The 19,924-nt window shown below is 45.8% G+C and overlaps 1 protein-coding gene across 4 annotated transcripts in view; it reads left to right on the top strand.

The window, feature by feature from the left end:
• Positions 1 to 19,702, top strand: part of Tbcel (tubulin folding cofactor E-like) — a 58,900-nt gene extending 39,198 nt beyond the window's left edge. For 2 of the 4 annotated variants that reach the window (XM_087561868.1, XM_087561865.1), the window contains one exon: positions 16,111 to 19,702. In XM_087561868.1, the coding sequence (XP_087417994.1) occupies positions 16,111 to 16,429 (319 nt within the window). In that variant the 3' untranslated portion in view covers positions 16,430 to 19,702. 4 annotated transcript variants of the gene reach the window in all.
• The last annotated feature ends 222 nt before the right edge of the window (positions 19,703 to 19,924 follow it).

Genomic DNA, 19,924 nt, shown 5'->3' with positions numbered 1-19,924 from the left:
AGCTGGACACACTCACATTGTAACTGCTCTCAACCACTGATGGGAACGGTCGGATATCAGACATTTTGGCAAGTGCCTATGCCAGTAGAGCAAGCAAGAGCTGAAGTGCCCTTCCTTCTTGGTCTGAGCCCTTAGGCTCTTCCAGGACATCTCTTAGTGACCAGTCTTTCTGCAGCTATCCTCTCTGAGTGTGCTGTGATCTGATGCTACCAGCCAGGATATATGTGTAGAAGGGCAGAATAAATGGATTAGTGTATTCTTGCAGGGGGCTTTGTAGAGGAACAGATTCATGAATAAGTGCGAAGGGCTACCCAGTTAGCAGGGGTGTTCAGAGCCTGCATACAACTTCATTCCAGGACTCTCCCACAATCTTATCTAAAGATGTTTTACTTCTTAGTAAATGTTTATGTTTAGGTGTGTGTTGAGGGTGGGTGGGTGGGTTTGTGTGTTTGATGCGGGTGCTGGTGGAAGCTAGAGATGTCTGATCCCCTTGGACCTGGAGTTACAGGTGGCTTTAGGCCACCCAGTGGTGGTGCTAAGAACTGAACTTTAGTCCTCCGCAAGAGCAGTGGGGCTCTGAACTTCTGAGCCATCTCTCCAGCCCTTTCCCCTTCTCCAGTCAGAGCGTCTGCTTGCCTGTGGTCATGTGACTACTACAGACTTTACTTTTTTACAATTTAGAAGCCTTAGCTGTTTTGGGGGGAGGGCAGGAACTGGGTCTTACTATGTAGCCCAGGCTAGCTTCAAAGTCTGTTTGTTTGTTTGTTTATTCATTCATTTATTTAAATTTTTTCTACAAGTATTTTGGGGTCAGTGGTGTGGGTGCCTATGGAGCCCAGAAGAGCACTTCAGACTCCCCGGAGCTAGAGTTGACAGTGGTTTGTGAGTTGCCGGACAAGGGTACTGGGAACCAAACTCTGCTCCTTTGGAAAATCAGGAAGCTTCTTAACTCCTGAGGCACCTCTTCTGCCCCAGCTCTAAAATCTTGCTCCTTCCTCAGTTTTGGGAATGCCAGGATAAAGGCATGTACCACCATGCCTGACTACAGTGGATTTTCAATAGCTCCTGTATTTCAGTCTCCTCCCTGGGCATAGTCTTTGAGGATTTTGCCATGATTTCTTTTTATTTAATCCCACGAGCTAGCAGGTGCTGTGCCTCATGGCCTTGAATTTGCAAGATCTTCATTCTTGGCAGCACTGTCTCAGTCACCCCAGGCCTTCCACATGACCGTGGGTGATAATTAGTTCTTTCACATTTCTACATTGAGGGTTTGAGGAATGTCTTCTGTGAGCACTAATATGATACCCACTGGCCTCTCTCCTAGGCAGAAACCAAGCACAGCTTGCCCTGTATTACCTCAGAGTCTATTGCTTGTAATTCATCCACTGCCTGCTAATTTCTTAGTGCAAACAGCAGAATCAACTCTGGACAAGTTAAGTCAGGTAGGAATTTAGTAAGAGAATAATGAAAGCTGTGTGGCTCACAGAACAGACAGGAAGATTATAGAATTACCCTCTGGCAGGACCAGTGGAACGCAAGACCCAGCCAGGATTTCTGTGTCTGTACATGAGCAACATACTCCTGACAGTGACATTTGGACAGACAGCAGCAGGTGGCCTGCCATCATTGTAGCCTTGCCCATGAACTGTAGGTCTGTGTTCGCTGCCAGTAACCTTTGAGAGCCAAAGACATGGCTCAGCAGTTAAGAGTGCTTTCTCTCTCACAGAAGACCCAAGTTCAATTCCCACACCCACATGACAGCTCAAAACTATCTGTAATCCCAGACTTCTAGGGATCTGATGCCCTCTTGTGACCCCTGTGGGCTCTGCACATATGTGGAAAGACACATACATAAAATAAGCACGCACACACAAACTCACACTGTCATGCCTGCATCTTTGCCTAGTACTTCAGATTTAGAGTGACAGGTTTGTGCCATTTCCTCTCTTCTAGTTTTTTGGGGACACAGGAAGAATGCATTCTCTTTAGTGTTTGAACATCTTTCAGCTGTACCCCCTTCCCCAAGGCTATCATCTGAGGCAAATACTAGATATCAGATACTAGGTAGCCAGATACTAGATATCAGATACTAGGTAGCCAGAGTTGACTTCTGCCTTCCACTGGGATGCCTAGCCCAACAGTTTTTATATCAATCTCCTGGTGGACTTTTTTCAGCAAATATTTTTGAGCCCTTGTGATATGACAGCTATTTTGCACTTAAAAGGGAACTGTGAGGCCTGTGTTACCTGGGTGATTCTGTTGGTGTCTCCACACAGTTTGGTTGTCATTGGTCATCTTACAAATGGAACTCACTAAGGAAGATCCAGAGATCTACAGCCTGTTTTCCTACCCCAGAATAAGCCATTTTGGGCCCAGAAGGGAGCCATACCTCAGTGTTGTGAATGTGTCTCATAAGTGTAAGAGCTCAGTTTAACTGCCTACGGATGCTCCGTTACCCGCGTCATTGTCTTCTCCTGCTGGGTGGGGCCTCCTTACTGTGGCTGCTCATGTCAGATAACTGGCCGGCATGGAATGGAGCCTCCCAGCATAGGCTATGTGTTTATTTACTTTCTGAAACAACCAGAGAAGAGAAGCCTCTGTTCTCTGACTCTTGGCCTTTGAACATCCCAGAGTTTGCTCTGCTGGTCAATAGGCCTCCTCTGTGCCTTGTCTCCCGGTGGCTCGTGGAGCAGTGGTGTACTGTTTCCTAGTAAGCTGAGTGTTTGCTGCAGGTGGCTGGAAGGATGGCCTCTCCTGGCTGGTCCTGCTTCAGTTACTGGATTCTACTGCTTCACCAGGAGAACTTCTAGGAACTGACTCTAGATCCTAGCCAGGGTTCAGGGAATGTTTTAACTTATATACTGAATATAATGCTATAAATCAAGTGGAACTGGGCCAGAAACTGGGGGTGCAAGGATAAATGGGGGTGTGTGAGAGGCTTGCTTTGGGGCCAAGCTGGAGACCCTTTCCTTCGATGGGTCCTGACCTCTGACCTCTACAGACTGAGTTCCCAGGCCTTTCTTCCTTGCACTCTTCTTTTTGCACCTATGGCTCTAGATGCTACCTGTAATTAATAATTTATTATAAAACAAATGTAATATTAACTGTAATTGAGGGTTGGGTCAGGGATGAATTACCCTGACCTAGTGTTTCCAGTTATCAGCTTGACACCTCACCTGGATGTTGAGACAGTGTATCTGAGGTCACACGTTGGATCTGCTCTCTCCTCACACAGGATCTTCCTCCACATGTGCTCCTCTGCCCACCCCTCACTCCTTCACTTCTGCCCTGAGCTCTTGGGAGAACAATGGAGTCGCTCATGATTTCTTTCTTCTTATCCTCTATTGAGACCATCTGAGTTCTTTTTCTTTTGAAGTAGATTTTCACAGATTCTCCATAGATGGCTTCTAACTTCTGTCTGTGGCATTCTCGAGTCCAAACCTTCACACTGTGCTTTGCCTGTACTGTTAACATTACAGCAGCTGACATAAAGTCAGGTTTATATATTTCAAACAGCAGAGGCAGGAACCTGTTTGCTGGGCCAGCTGGTTCACTGTCACCTCGGGCTCTGGTGCTTTCTCCCAGTTCAGACTGCACAAAGCAGGTTACCTGTGTGGCCTTCTCTGTTGCTCTCACTTTATTTGAGGTTCTTCGTCACCGTTCCCCAGCTACGATAGTGCACCTTGTCTCCTGTAATTCCCTTAACCCACTTTGACCTTACTTGTCTATTTCCAGCAGTTGATCTGCACTATGTTGTCTGTCCATTTGTGTGTTAGTCTCTTCATGCCTCCCACACTTGGTACCGTCTGCTGGGCAGAGCAGTAGTGTTTCCGGCTTGGGGCCTTCCTTTCTCCCCAGGATACAGACATTGCCTGGCAGCCTAGCACTGCTCAGTACAAGACTGTGCTCCGAGAGCATGAGGAAGACGATTAGGTCAGGGGGAGGACCACCCTATCCCTATCCTAGAAAGCATTTGTGTTAGCCTGATGAAGGTGAGGGAGCTTATTCTGAGTGGAAGTAGTGGGGTAAGAGAGGAGCCAGCATGGCTTTGGCACTTGGCTGTTCTGTCCTATGTGGTAGGAAATTGCTGGAAGTTTGATGTGGGGGGGGGGGTGGTTGGTTCAAAGGGTGGGCTTGGGTTCTGGTTACAAGGAGGGTCTCAGAGAGACCTGGAAAGTAAATGACTAATTGAGACTATAGGAAACAAGGTTGTACCTAGACGCTGAAAGTCTTTTTAAAGGATACCTGTGTTAGGCTGGATTATAGACTGTAGTCCAGGAAAACACATTGCGCATTCCTGCGTGGTTCTGAGTGTTCACGGTCATGATCCCGCTAGGGCAACACACGCATCACTCGGGGTGGGGAGCCTCTGCACACAAAGCACACATGTGGTACTGCTCTCCTGTCACATGGCTTTTGTTGACGAGTTTCCCTCTCCATCTCCTCTGAAAGATTGGACTTAAATTGCTTGCTTAGTACTGAACTAATATGTAGTCCTCTGTTTAATTTTAAAGAGAGAAACAAAGGGAGACAACTCCCTCTTGGACATCAACTCGTCTTGTACCTTTGGGGGTGCAGTGGCTTCTTGTATTTGAACACAGTTTAGGAAAGTGAGTGAAAGTTTGGGCTGTCCCTTTTTTTCAGACCTTAAAATTCCAAACCTTATCAAAAGAGTTATAAGAGCCAAGGTTCCAGAGGACAGTTAGCCGATGGACAGATGGACAGAGGAATGTTGCTGTCAAAGACCAGGGGCAACACCTGGAGCAGCTTCCTTAAGTTTTTCTCTGCTCTCGTTCCCCTCAAAAGCTAGTCCCTCGCCTGTGTCCTGAGGGCATGCTCCAGCTCTCCTGGGAAGGCTTCTTTATAATGTCAAGGGTTAGGTGCCCAGTTCCTCGAGTGCTTGCTTGTTGTCACCAGTGGTATGCTTTGTGAAGTATGGAGAGTGGCTTTTCCAGATAGAGACTAATAGCTTTTCTTGGCTGAGCTGATTGTATCTGCCTGTGATTGTGAGACAGGGCAGCAGGCTGTATTTGGACGCCACCCTGATGAAGGGCCATTTGTCTCTGATGCTGGAGGAATCCTAGCACACTGTGTCCGTTACCTCATATTCCTTCCACACAGAGGACCTGCTGTTATGAAGAACATTCCTCCCCTGGACACGGGTCTCCTGGGGTTCTCAGCATTGCCAGGCTCCATCATCCTCTGTCAGGGTGGTGACACAGCACTGCTCACATTCAGCTGGGAGTCTGAGGGGAGACAAAAGGGGCTTTCTCTTCCCAGCTCCCCGGAGACCCTCTGAAATGCTAGCTTTGCCTGTGACTCTCAGGCTTTGTCATTCCTGTCACCCAGGACTTGCTTTTGACTTCTTGCCTCTTTCTCAGCCCCAGCCCAGCCCAACAGGAGGTAGCTGCCTTCCTAATCTAAGGCAGTTAGAGGTGAGCTATGATTTCAAAGAGGAGGCACAGTGAGGTCCCCCAAGTGTTGCTGGTCTTGGGGACACTGTCTTTGTTCTCTGAACTTTAGCCTTGGCTAGAACAAGTAGCCAGCTTTGCCTTTTTGTTGGTGATGGTTTGTTTAATTTTTAAAAATAAAAAAATATGAAGAACAGTAATACACTCATTTTCCTCTATTCAGAACTGATGAGTTTATTTTTTTTTACATTATTTTACTTTAATTAAAAAGAAATATTTCAGGAAAAATGGGGTGCTTTTGGAAGTAGCCAGAGCAAGAATCTTTTTAAAGACTTAGTTTTGTAATTGTGTATGTGCATGCACACCCAAGTGCAGGTGCCCACGGAGGCCCGACGAGTTGGAGTTTCAGCAGGTTTGAGCTCCAGTCCTCTGCAAAACCATAAGTGTTCATAACCGCTGAGCCGCTTTCCCAGCTCCTCATGCAGAAACCTGTCATGCGTCTTTGGTATCTCTTTTTAAAGCCACTAACATATAAAGTGGGGCTTATCCTTCTGTGTCAGTGAGGTGTCTTCCCATGGTATTTCCGTTTCTGTTTTGTTGGAAACAGTATTAAACTTTAATGCCAACTTTACCAGTCTTTTATTCTACAACGTACTGTTTAAAAATTATTTTATACCCATGAGTGGTGGTGCACGCCTTTGATCCCAGCACTCTAGAGATAAAGACAGGCAGGTCTCTGAATTCAAGGCCAGCCTGGTTTACAAAGTGAGTTCTGAGATAGCCAGGACTGCTACACAGAGAAACCATGTCTCAAAAAGTGTGTGTGTGTGTGTGTGTGTGTGTGTGTGTGTGTGTGTTACCCCACCATATCTCCTTCCAACCTCTGAATTCCTTTTTGTTTTGATCTTTACTGTGAACTCCTGTTGGTGCAGGGAGTATGGTCATGAATGTAGGGTGATACGCTGGAACATGGAGACCTACCGGAGCAGTGGAGAGCTGCATCCCTGAGGAACCGATGCTCCCTTCTCTGCGCTCATTCTTGATGTTGTTTGACTGGCTTCAGTGTGTGCTGGTCTTGTGTGTGCAGCCACTGCTGTTACTTATTCTGATCATGTTAAAGAAGAGGTTTTCTCCTATCTGGTAGTCACTTAAGATACTCTGCTGAGTTTTATGTGTGCACCATGGTTTGTATGTGCACCATGGCTTTCACCATGTGGATTGTGTGATCTCACTCAGCACTTGCAGCCTCCCCTTCCCTGCCATCTTGGCATAGATTCTGTAATCTATCTCTGTCCTGTGTCTTGCGTTTTATTCGTGGCTCTATTTCAGGAGCTGATCTGGTGCATTGGTATATTTAGGCATTTATCCATTCTCATACTATTATATCATCACAAAGTCACACTGTCTTAGTTCCCAGCAAGGGTAAGCCTCTTCCCCACCATTGTTTCTTAAATTATTATAGTTATTGTAGGGCTGTTTCTGTCCTACATGGGCTTTAGAACTGTAAGTTTCACAAACCCTGCTCTAACTAGGTTGTGAACACAGTGCGTTTGTTAACAGGGAAGAGAATGAGCCTCGATGCCTGCCCTGTGTTAGCGGAGGAGCACTCCATGCAATGTGTGTAGAGCATTGTGTCCTCATGGGTGCACCCTTTCTTCCTCACACGTCTCATAGAGTTCTGTTAAGTTCCTTTCTAGGTACTTTATTAACTTTTATTTCTCTTTCAAGTGAGATTCCCTTCTCTGTCTCTAGTTGGCTTTGGTGACTAGAACGGCCATTGACAGTTTCGCATGCTGACTATCTGTCATTCCTGACAGCATTTGGGGTGTTCATATTTACTTTCTTGGGTATTTCTCTGTACACATTTATTTCCTCAAATAATGTTTGTGCCTCTCATTTCTTTTCCTTGAATAGGACATCTAGTGGGATATCTAAGGTGACAGACAGGCGGGGATGTAGCATGTGTGATGGAGGCTCTGAGTCGAGCCTGTAGAACCACGCAGACTGAAATGCAGGAGAAGCCGTCTAATGAGTGGTCTTCTTTCTCCTTGGAAGAGAATGTGTCCAGCGCTTGCCTGGGAAACATTTTGATATGAAATTGGACTTTTTTGTTCTTAGTTTTCTGGGTCTTCCTTTGGTCAGTGAACAGCACCAGGTTGTACAGACTGTTCTCCCTGCATTTCTATTACTGTTGTCTTCCATAGTCTGGATTCTAATAAGATGTCTGCTTTGAAACACTTTTGTATTCCAGTGCTCAACTAGTTACAAAATAAGAATATCTTTTATAAGCAAGTAGCGTTTAATCTCATGTTATTTGGAATGTTCCCATTTATTTATAAATATAAAGTTGGCCTATAATAGTTATCTGCCTTTCTGGGTTTATAAGTGTTGTACTAGCTTTGTAAAATGAATTGGGTTGGTAATTTCATATTTTTCTAGGATTTCATTTAGCTTTAAGAGTTTATACATGGGGTTGGGGATTTGGCTCAGTGGTAGAGCACTTGCCTAGCAAGCGCAAGGCCCTGGGTTCGGTCCCCAGCTCCGAAAAAAAGAAAAAAGAAAAAGAAAAAAACAAACAAAACAAAAAAAAAAAACAAAAGAAAACCAAAAAAAAAAAAAAAGAGTTTATACACATTGTGGTACCTCTTATCGTCTGTGGGGTGTGTCTTGGTTTCTACATTGCTTTATTTTTATCTTGATGGACAATTCTTCCACATGAAATCTGGTTGAAAATCTTAAACTTGAAACAAAAAGAACATCTTTCGACTCATCTGTTTAGCAGCCATGAAGAGCTTGGTTCCCCAGGCAACCACTGATAGGGGTTTCCTGACAAAATTCCACGGCAGTTATGTGCTAAACTTCTGTGTGGAAATGGTCACAGGACAGCTGACTCTGCTATCTTCTCTACAGCTCCCTCCCTAGTGAGATCCTTACCACGTGGGAAGCACTCTGTGTTGGTGTGGATTGCCTTTTCCAGTAATTTCACTTCCTCCTCTCCCTTTATCCTGATGAATCCTATTTGGTTATCTTGTATCAGAATCCATTTTAAATTTCAAGAAATGTGGGAAGGGTGTGTGTGCACACACACTGTGCAAGCAAGTGGGCGCGTGCGTGGTGTGTGCACCCTCACAGGCCAGAGGACGCCATGTGCCTCTGCAGTTACTTTCCACCCTGTTTCTTTGGAGATAGACTCCCACTTAACCTAGAGCTAGCCCAGGCAGCCTCCGGACCCCTCCTCAACACTGCTGAGCTTTTTACATGGTGGACACTGCTATCTGACCTAAGGCCTCCACACCTGCCTGGCAAGCACTCTTAGCCACTGAGGCATTTTCTAGCCCCACATTGTTTTTGTAAATCAGGTTTATTGTCCTATAACTGACATAGAGTACATTTTCAGCCTTTTTACTGTATATTTCTAAGTTTTGACAGTTCTATTATGTAACCTCTCCAACAGAAGCAGAATCTAAAATTCTCATCATCTAAAACCTCTTTCCTTGTCACCCCTTTGCCCCTCTGTCTTCTCCCTCTGTCAGCTACTGCCTGCTTTCCCTGCCTGCTGTTGGCTTCTCTAAAACAGCACCCCAGTGGATTCTGTATCATCTGCAGCCCTCCTTTAACTGAAACATTTATTAGGATTAATTGTAGGTTCACATGCAGTTGTAAAAACACTATGTGGGGGTTGGGGATTTAGCTCAGTGGCAGAGCGCTTGCCTAGGAAGTGCAAGGCCCTGGGTTCGGTCCCCAGCTCCGAAAAAAAGAACCAAAAAAAAAAAACACTATGTGGCAGATAATTGCACCCCATTAGCTCAGCCAAAAGCATGATATTTACCAGGCCGCTGAGTGTGTGTGTGTGTGTGTATGTGTGTGTGTGTGTGTGTGTGTGTGTGTGTGTGTGTGTGTGTGTGTTGCAGATGGGAATCACATGTAAAACTTCTGGGTGTTGTGGTGTGCACTGGTAATCCTCGATCTGGAGAAGCTGGACTGAGACTAGAGGGTTGCTGTCATTTCTTGGCTTTATGATTATGCATACGCCTACATGTGCATGCACACATGTGCACACACGCATGTGGGAAGAGGGTTGTTGAGGTGATGCTTGAGATAGCCTTGGGCAGGGACATGGTCAGTCTTCTTTCACATACACTAAATAGAGATGTTAATTCTTAGTTAAGCCTTTGATACTGCTTGAAGCTGTTGATGGCTTTTTCTTTGCTTGTATTGTCACTGCTGACAGAGCATTAGTGTCTCCAGACCACCACACTGCCTCCTGTGTGTGTGTCTCACAGCACACTCAGCCTCAGTCCTTCTTAAATCCAAGTTTTGTCAGACTTACCCAGAGAATGGCAAAAGGCCTTTTTGCTTTGCTTTCGTTCTATCAGATGCTGTTTTATTTGTTTTATACACACACACACACACACACACACACACACTCACACTCACACTCACTCACATATTTCCATCCTGTGTTATATGCCCTCTACTTTAACCTTGTCTAACTCATTGCTTCTTTGAGTTTGGAGAGGTAGGCAGTACAAGATGAACTTATGAAGCCATTTTAATTAAAGTCCTGAATGTCATGGTAAATGTATGCAGATGAAAAGAATTTTAGTTGCTGTCTGGTAGTTGTGTTAATTCCATCATCAAATGAATCACATTTTAGCCATTAACTGGTAATTTTCGCAACCTTAAGTTAAAGACATTGTAACTTGGAATGTGCCACATGCCCTTAATCCCAGCACTAGGGAGGCAGAGGCAGGAAGGTTGTGAATTCAAGGCCAGTCTAGCGTCCTTAAATACCTTGTTCTTTTAATGAAGTCGAGAGTAAGTAGTTAATGAAGTGTATTGAGTCAAGACCCTTGAGGAAGTCGGATGGGGAAGGTCTGTAGCTTAAGCTGATCAGTGGAGGCAGTTGGACAGAGAAATCCAGCACTAGATCATGCAGATGTATGTAGCAGAATGAGAGGTGAGGCATTCTCCTGCAACCCCAGGACACAGAGGCTGAAACCGGAGGATCTGAAGCTCAAGAGCACACGGACTACATGATGAGACACTTTAAAAACTGGAGAAGAGGGGCTGGGGATTTAGCTCAGTGGTAGAGCGCTTACCTAGGAAGTGCAAGGCCCTGGGTTCGGTCCCCAGCTCCGAAAAAAAAGAACAAAAAAAAAAAAACTGGAGAAGAGAGGAGCCATTGAAGAAAAATTGAAAGGGGGCACTTGAATGTAGGAGTGAGAAGCAAAGTTCTAGAATGGTGCTCATTATCACATGGAGCCTCCATGGCCCCAACTAAGAGAAGTGACTGCCTAGGACAAGCTTGACGCTCATCTGCCTTAGCTCTGAAGCTCTGGGGGCATGAGCAGGCTCTAAGTACATTTCTGTAAAGTGTGTGACAGATCACCTCTAAGGTTCCTTCTGCCTCCACCATGGGATGCGTACGTGCCTGAGTGAGTAGCGTACCTGTGGCCTAGTGTCAGAAAAGCAGAAATCCATTACCAAATGTTAAGGAACCCTCTGTGCTGTGGATATGGTATGGGCTCAGAGTGAAAGAAGATGTATCGTAGAGGGCATTAGATAGGGGTGGTCAGAAGATACTTGGAATGTAGTTTTATTGCCCTAGGAGCAAAGTAAACTTTACAAATGCTTTTCTTCTCATCACTTTGGGGATATATTTTACCAAGTGGGCCACTGGGAATTCTTCATGTTTTACATGTTACATTTTTAAAATATTATTTACTTTTATTTAATGTGCATCTGTGATTTGCCTGGATAGATGTCTATGTGAGGGTGTCACATCCTCTGGAGTTGGAGTTACAAACAGTTGTGGGCAACCATGTTGATGCTGGGAATTGAATCCAGGACCTTGAAAGAGCAGTCAGTGTTCTTAACCACTGAGCCGTCTCTCCAGCCCCACATGTTACTAGGAACTTCTGAACACAAATGCACAGTACATGGAATTTTGCTCACTTGAGCAAGGCTTATAAATATTAAATATTGTTAATAGCAGATGAAGATTCTGGTCCTTAGGCTGTAAATTGAGAAGTTGGTTTTGAGAAACCGTTTGGGTTGTCTAAGAGCACAGCTTTGGGAAGACATTGAGCAGATGCTTTCTGAAACTCAGGAGCTCCAATGTAGACAGTGTTCAGCGTGGATGGACTTTCGAGTCATAGATAAAACACCCAGATTAATACCAGGAAGAAATTTGTTTCTAAAACATACTGGGCTTTTGTAAAATAAAGACAGCCTGTCCCAGAGCCTCCCTAAATTCATGCTCAAGAAGGGATTTCATGCAGACTAACATCCAGACAGACTCCTTAGAAGAACCAGGAGAGTAGACTCCAGCTGCCTCCCTAGGATTGCCTCACAGATCATACCACACAAGTGCACCCCCAAGGGGACTGTTACCTCTGCAGTAAACTCGGGGTGGGGATGGGGTTCCAAGCTCAAGCTCTGTCCTTGATGTTTGATCTTAGACCAGCAAGATGCTGCCAGGCTCTTGACTCCAGGAATTAGTCTGGTAATTAAGAAGCTGCTACCCAGACTGTCCCCATGCTGTGTCTGCTGCACTCACTCTGGGCTGATTGGTCCTGGCAGAAGCTAAATCTCCTCAGTGAGGGAATCTGGGAATGAAGTTCTCAGCTTTTTAAACTCTGCAGCATAGGAAGGCCTACCAGGAAGAGATTCAACATATATCGGCAAATGTCATCTAGATTATGTATTAAAAGAAAACGTGTCAGTTAAGATCATTAGTAGGAGCTACTGAATTTATAAGGCACATGGGGCACTCGAGCTGTAAATAGATGAATAAGACATTCAGGAGAAAAGGGGCTGAGAAGACGTCAATTGATTGGATGAAGGCAGTGGAGGAAAGAGATACCAGTAGGGTGGGAAGGAGCCAGACTGCTCAGGTGTTGGCTAGGAAGATTGCGTAGTTTTCAGTACTGTTTATTACGATTTGGAAGAAAAGATAATGGGGGGTGGTTAGCCATGGATCATTCTGTACATGATGATTCTGAGAATGTATAAGGCATTCCAGTGTCCCAGCACAGAGCTCATTTAATTTATAAACGCACTTGCTCCTTTGCCGCAGTGAGGCTTAGATTATGGGTAATGCTTATGGCTGAGATCAGTTCATTTGTCTGTAGTGTCAAGGGAGTCTAGAAATACAAAAGTTACCATTGTTAAATTTTAGTTTCATATTTAAGCAGACAGGGGTTTACTATTAATTCCCTAATCCTGTTGTTGAATTTTTTTCCCCTGGAAGGACTCCTAGAGACTCTTTTCTCCCTGTTCTTGTTTCAGAAAGCCTCTGGGCTAAAATTATTGCTGAGCAAAATTGGGTTAGGGACAGACCTTGGCTGTTCTTCCTCACCAGATTATCTGGTTGGTAATGGCAGCACTCCTCTTCCCTCACTCCTGCCTACCCTCTCTCCTCCCCTCCTCTCACTCCTGCCCCTACAGAGGTTCACGGTGCCCCAATTCACCAGTGTCCTTGACTTCTTAGGATTACTTCTTCCTAGGCCACTGAGCTCCTGGTGCCTTTTCTTTTCATGCTCTGAGGTTGCACTCTGCCTCCGCTGTTGAACTTGTTCTTGTGCCTTCCCTCCATTCTTCTTCCTGTGGTATATCCTTCCATTTCTGTGGCTTACATAGCCTAGTATGAAAGTGGATGCATCTCAGGCTGCTGAAACATGGCATGGATTAGCTCTCCTTGGCCCCTTTGCTGTTGCTTCTTTTTTCCCTTCTGGGGAGAGTTTGGGGGCTGGAGTGTTGGTCTTGTTTCTACTTTTCTGTAGTCTGCAGGGGAAACCTTTAAGTTGGGGTCAACTCATCTGACCATATGGGTTCCTCTGCTGTTTTTGGATTTGATTTGCGGGTGTGTGGAGGTGCATGACAGGAGGTTTGGGGAAGGTTTCAGCCATCTGTGATCGCAAGTCTGTGGGTTTGCTCACTTGGGTTTCTGTGTCCCGCTGTGCTGATTGCTTCGCCTTCGCTGAAGCCTTGACATCCTGATGGCGGACAGACAGCTCGGCTTCTGATCTGGAGCTTTCCTCTATTCTGATTCCACCTTGACCGGGACAACTCCTCCATCCCTGAGTCCTCCATGTCTGGCTCCTCCTTCCCTGGCTCCTGCAGTCCTGGCTCTGCTGTCTTCTGGTGAGGAAGACTTCCTCTCTTCACCTTTCTCCACGGTGACTGTTATGGTCTGAAGATCTGAGTCTTGATCTGCTGCCCCACACACTACGGAGCTCTGGGCTCCATTTGAAAGCGTTGGCCATTAGCTCATACCCTTCTTTCCCGTGTTGCTGCTGTTGCCCTGTGGGTTTGTTGTTTGTTTTCTTGTTTTAATCTGAGCTCCAGCCCTGGGGGGCGTTCTACAGGCTGCTGAGTTACACCGGAACCCTCTAAGTCCCCCCTGAGGAGACTGGAGCCTCACGTTTTCTGAAGTGTGTGTGTGCTTTCCTGTCGTAAGCTCTGGAGCAGCAGGACTATGCTGCTGATGTTGTACTTGTGTGTGAACTTAGAATGTACCGGGGTTACTCACCAGCTGTTTAATTTATGGCTGCCTTTCTGGTGGGAAGGGCAGGACTTAGCAGCCTGCATTTGCTAACCAGGAAGCAGATCCAGAGGCCTGAGCTGCAGTCATATTAATCACAGCACAGACTTGAAAGTCAGGGCCTGTGCTATTTTTACCACACCCCGTTTCTCCCCTCTCTCAGCACAGCGTCTCACTGTGTCATTAGTGTTCTACTAACCTTCTTATGACACTGATTGTACTGAGTAGAAGCCAGGAATAGGAGAGCTGAAGCATAGCTATGTGAGTGTGGAGTCCCAGCCGTCACTAACCTCAGTCTGTCTCAGCAGTGGTAACACCATGGTGCATTCTTCCTCCCGCCTGGTAGATAAGAGACTGCCCAACTTCCTCATCAAATCAGACTTAATTCCTTCAAGACTGCTGTCAGTGTGGCAGCTACTGCCCTTTGTCCTGGTGCTTTCTGAGGGTTGTGGAGGGCAGGAGTGCAGCAGAGCTTACTCTCATGTCCAGCCACCCCAGGTCTTTATCTCTGGAGTTGCTTACTCCTGCCCAGTTTTCTGTGTTTGATGGACTGATTGATGATGTTGTCTCATAGGAACAGTAACATTAATTCCCCAGGTCTTAAAGGATTCTTCTCTCGTCCCTACCCCTCCCTGTTCACTGACAACCAGAAAGCCGGTGGAGTAAGTCTGACTAGCATTAGGGCATGGGGGGCAGCAGCTTTTCTGTTCAGGGACTGCAGTGGCTATACATGAGATGTGTAGGGCCCGGTGGGTACACAGGCAGTTCCCAGGGAAGGGCAGTGGGTGGGTCTGGTAAAGACTAGGCAGTCAGACTGGGGGACTGGCTTCCAGGGGGTTTATTGTGGCAGCTGGAGGCCCCAAGGAGCCTGATAGGCTGTGAACAGAAAAGGTTCTTTTTTTAAACTTTTGTTTTTAAATACTTTTTTACACTGTTGTTGGTACTTTTTTTTATGCTTAAGTCAGCATTGTCTTCCAATGTTAAAGGCATCCCTTGCCTCTTCATGGACCTTACGTGTCAATTCAAAGGAACGGGCAGACTGTCCATCCCGAGCCAGTTCAATTAGATGTAAATTCATACTGTTTTAATTTTTTATGCAATCTGATGAGTAGATGAGCTCAGATTTAAAATCCTTAAAAGCACGTTTATTGTAACCAGAATTGTTATGTAATTAATACTGCAGTTTTCAATAAAGATTGACTTGTGTTGCAAAAAAAAAAAAAGACTGCTGTCAGTGGGTATTAGAATTTGTGTAGGAATTTATATTAGGGACCCTGTTCTCACCCCTATAATTCACTTTCCTCATCCTGTGCTTTGCTTCTTTTATTTCTGCCCTGATGACAGAATATCTTTATTTGTGGTCTTCTTTTTCCAAGAAGGAGTCCTTGATCCTTTCATGACTGTCTTGTATTTGGCTGAGGCCAGGCTGGAACATTCAAACAAGGCTTCACTGAAGAGCTGGCTGTCAATCAGCTGAAATTCATGTTCTGCAGGATCAGAGCACCCAGAATCATCCCCCTGCTTCAAGGCCAGCCTGGTCTACAGGGAGTCTTCCAGGACAGCCAGGCCTACATAAAGAGAACCCTGTCTCAAAAGGAAAAGAGAGGAAGGATACTTTGGTGGTATTTGACTTCTCCTTGTGACCTTTGTAGCACCCAATTTCTCTAGTCGTTTTCTTTCTCAGACTATTCATTCCTACCCAGGTGCTTGAGACAGGGACCTCTGTAGCCAAGACTGACCTTGACCCTGTTGTGTAGCTGAGGATGACCTTGAACTTGTAATCCTCCTACCTCCACTTCCCGAGTGCTAGGTTGCACGTGTGCACCACACCTTGTTCTATGCAGTCTGGGTCTTGTTGTGTTTGGTAACCTGTGGGAGACACCTCGGCCCCTCTGCGCTGCTCTGTCAATACAAAGGCATGGGGACCTTTTCAGGTTGGTGCTCCTGTTCATGAGCACGTGGCTTTCTGTGGCCTCAGTGGAGTAGCTATGCCAGGACACTGAGACCACAGCGTCCCTGGGTAGCTAGATCTACCTATCGTGTAGGAAGGAAGGGACAGTCTCGGACAGGATGGGAAGATATGGAGGGTAGCGGTGTCGTTTGACTGTGTATCGTGAGCAGCTTAAGGTGACATTCTTTTTCTGCTCCTAGGTATCATGAGCTCATTACAAAGTATGGGAAACTGGAGCCTTTGGCAGAAGTGGACCTGAGACCCCAGAGCAGTGCGAAAGTCGAAGTCCACTTCAACGACCAGGTGGAGGAAGTGAGCATCCGTCTGGACCAGACGGTGGCGGAGCTGAAGAGACAGCTGAAGACTCTGGTGCAGCTGCCCACGAGCAGCATGCTCCTCTACTACTTTGACCACGAGGCCCCGTTTGGCCCGGAGGAGATGAAGTACAGCTCGCGAGCTCTGCACTCTTTCGGCATTAGGGATGGAGACAAAATTTTTGTGGAATCAAAAACAAAATAACCTCTACCAGCCTTGTAAAAACTCACATAAGGACTTCCTGCAGGGTGTTTGTTCCCAGCGTGCTTTTCTTTAGGAGGAAGGACATGTCCGTTGTGTTTGGGTTTTGTTTAGCTTCGGAGGGGTTTTGTATATTTTCTTCCCCTAGAATGGATAGGGTTTTGGTATTTTTTACCACAGTTTTTCAGCTCATTTAGCAGACCTGGCTGCGTCTCCAGTCTTTATGTGAGCTAACTAGCTCATGCTCTTTTTCTCTCTTTCTCTGTCTCTCTTTTCTCTTCTTTTCTCTGTCTCTCCCTCCCCCTGTCCTCTCTCTCCTCCCTACCCCCCAAAGATGGGAAATCACCAACTCCTACTGTGTCACTGGGGTTTGTCAGCCACTGGGCTCTTTCCTGCTAAGCCCAAAGACAGCGTGGTCCCTCAGAGGGGTGATGCAATGTTCACATCAGAAATGGGTTCCTTCCCTCCCTCCTCGCCATTTCTGTTCTGGGTCTGGTGTTTATCCTGACTTGTACCCGCTTCCCTGGTAGTTTTACTCTGTTCATAATTTAACTTGGTTTTGTTGTTGTTGTTTGGTTTGGTTTTCCCCCTCTCATTCCAAGTTTTAAATGGTTTTGGGTATTTTAAGCATTTTCAGCCTGATTCTGATCTCAGGAACTCAGTTAAGTTTTACAGAGAAGTAGATGGAATGATAAACCCTAGGAAACTTGCTGTTCTTCTGGAAGCCTGGGCTGGGCACTTTAACCTTCCCACCACTGCCTGCCCCAGAAGAACCCTCCAGTGTTAGATCGCCTGTCACTCCCATTACAGAATCAGCTCATAAGCTGGCCAGGCAGGTGTGTGAAGAAATGGTGGGACTGGGGGAGAAAGAGCTTCCGGCTTCCCAGCTTTCCTCATGTGTGTCATCCTGAATGAAGCCCTGTCCTCGAACTCTCACTTAAGTGAGAGATTCTAATCACGGGAGCTGTGGCCCCCTGTTTCTTGGGACTGTGTGATAATGGAATTGAACTGCTGTTTTTGTTTTGTGTTTTATGTCCCCTGTGGAATAACTGTTGTCTAATCTATGAACTTCTAGTCCCCCCCCCCCCCCAGTGTTTTTGCAGGGTGTGTGCAAAGCACTCGGTCTTTGACGCCATCCCTCACCTACTCTCCTATTCTGAAGTCTTTCTCTTCAGCCCTCCATTCTTCGTTAACCTGGTTGGTTTCTTGCGGGCTATTGTTTTGTTCTGTTCTGTTTTTGTTTTGTTTTGGCTTTTAACATTTGTTATGTGATTCCACCCCTCCTACAAACTTAATTTGGTGTAAACTCTTTAGGTGACCCATGTGATCTCTTCACGGATGGGGAGTTGCGTTTTTTAAGTTTCCTCCTCCGCCATGTGGCAGGTGTTTGTTCTCTTGCCACCGCACTTCAGGTTCAGCGTCTTTAAAGCTGTTGACCCGGGCCTCCTGAGGCAGGCCCACATTCACCGCAGCATTAAGGGTGAAAGCCAAAGGGTTTAGAAAGATGAGTGGAGCCGGTTCTCCCGCTGCAGACTTTGTCTCAGAACCCGAAAAGTGAGCAGTGGGAACCGGGCGGGATAGACGAGGACAGTTATTTTGCAATCGCATTTTCTTGACAGATTTTTGGAAATAGAAAAGAGTGTGGCATCCGTGTCCGGATGATGAAGACTGGTTGCTTGTGTCTGTGCGTGTGCGTGCGGAGGAGTCTGCAAGAGAGACTGTAATGGAGACGTTGCTTTGTCAGCCTGGGAAACAGTTGCTCTCTTATTTTTGAACTTTGGAGCCACTATCGTCCCATGGCAGAAGGCAGAGTGAGCACTTAACACTTTGGTCACAATGAGATATTTTATATATGACAAAGTTTTATGAGAGGCTTTTTTACTCTTTGAAACTCATGTCTTCTGTTACTACAACAGTGTTATCTGCTGCAGGCCTCATAATCCTTTACTACAGCTGCATGTAAATGGAACCTCTCATCCAACCCAACTGGCGTAGGGACTTTTAGGGCGTTATAATGGGTGGTTTGAATAATTGCCGAGTCATTTCCAATTAAGAAAAATCCTAAGTACAGTCCTTGGCCTTTTAGAATTAACAGAAGTAAGCGAGAAAGCTGTGTGAGCATGCGTATTTACAGATTCACTTGGGTGGCTGAGTGAAGAAGCTGGTTTTAAAATAAAATCGGTGCTGTGTAGACATTTATAACCAAAATTATTTTTATAACAGACCGAGAAGGAGGAGAGAAGAGAGCATGGACCTTTGAGCCGCATGTTACCCATCATGCTTGTCTGTGTTTAACAGTGTCGTCATCAGACGGAGAGGGAGCATACCGTTGACAGTTAGGAGGTGAGAAGCTGTGCTCACTGGTGTTACAGAGGCGTGCCTCCCTCCGGGCACAGCATGTAGAACATGCTTTTCTAAAGCAGAGATTCTTTTCAGTTGTGGGAAAGGAAAGGAGTAACACAAGAAAGCCAGATCCAAACCCAGGCCTCCCTGTGGGCAGAGTTACCGAGCTTCCTTCCAGATGGATCTGTTAGTTGAATTGTCGAGGCATCCTGGATTGCGTTATGGGGGCAGGGCCACAGTTGCCTATTTCTGCAGGCCACCGCCATAAATGGTACGAGCGCAGCAGAGATGCAGGCCCCTGGTTCTGAGAGACCCTCCTGTGAAAGTGAAGCCCATTGCAGAGGGTTATAATGCTACACCCAGAGAAAAGAGCCACTTAAGGGAAGGAAGAGCAAATGCAATTCCACCTGGGATTCTTAGCCATGTCCCCCCCACAGCCATGCTGGGAGCAGAGGGCACTTGGTTATGCAGTATTGATCACCACAGGAGCCTTGCACCAATAGCTTTTCCTGACACACAGGAGTGTGGCTCTCCCACTGCAGCTTAGGCCCGGCAAGTAGAAGGTGACCCAGAATGCTCTGTCGCTGTATGTACTGTAATTCCTGTCTGAATTTTACTTTGCTCTTCATTTCATGTAAGACTGAAATGCACACAAACTGCTTTCAAGAATGCCCAGAAGCTCTGTGTCCCCACATGTTGTGAACTCTACCGTTTTTCATAGGTGCTTCCTTAAAATGTACGTTTATCCTAGTGACCGAGAGGGGACTGAACTCTCAGGCCCTTAACAGTTGTCTCCTGCAGTTAATGAAAATATAAATATATATATATTTTATTTTAGAATATAATTTAAACATGAAGGTCTATTCTTTGCACTTTTTATTAATATAGAGAGAGAGAATCTTTAAAAAAAAATTAAAAATCCAAGTCCATTTACTCCTCCTTGTGTTCTGAGTGTTTTCTTCTGGAGCAATGGGACGAAGATATGTGGGGGTTTTTATACAACTAAGGATGAACGTTGGTTCTGGGGGCGCCTTCTTGGTGAGATTGCCCTGAGCTACTAACAGTCTGGTCATCTTGTCAAAGGTAATGGAAATCGCAATTAAAATTTTTCCTTAAAAGAAAGGTTTTACTTATCTGTTACATTTCTACACTGCT

Source organism: Rattus norvegicus, chromosome 8, assembly GCF_021556685.1.
Source record: "Rattus norvegicus strain SHRSP/BbbUtx chromosome 8, alternate assembly SHRSP_T2T, whole genome shotgun sequence".
Classification (NCBI taxonomy): domain Eukaryota; kingdom Metazoa; phylum Chordata; class Mammalia; order Rodentia; family Muridae; genus Rattus; species Rattus norvegicus.
Note: the sequence above shows the minus strand (reverse complement) of the source record. Positions and strands in the feature narration are given on the sequence as shown.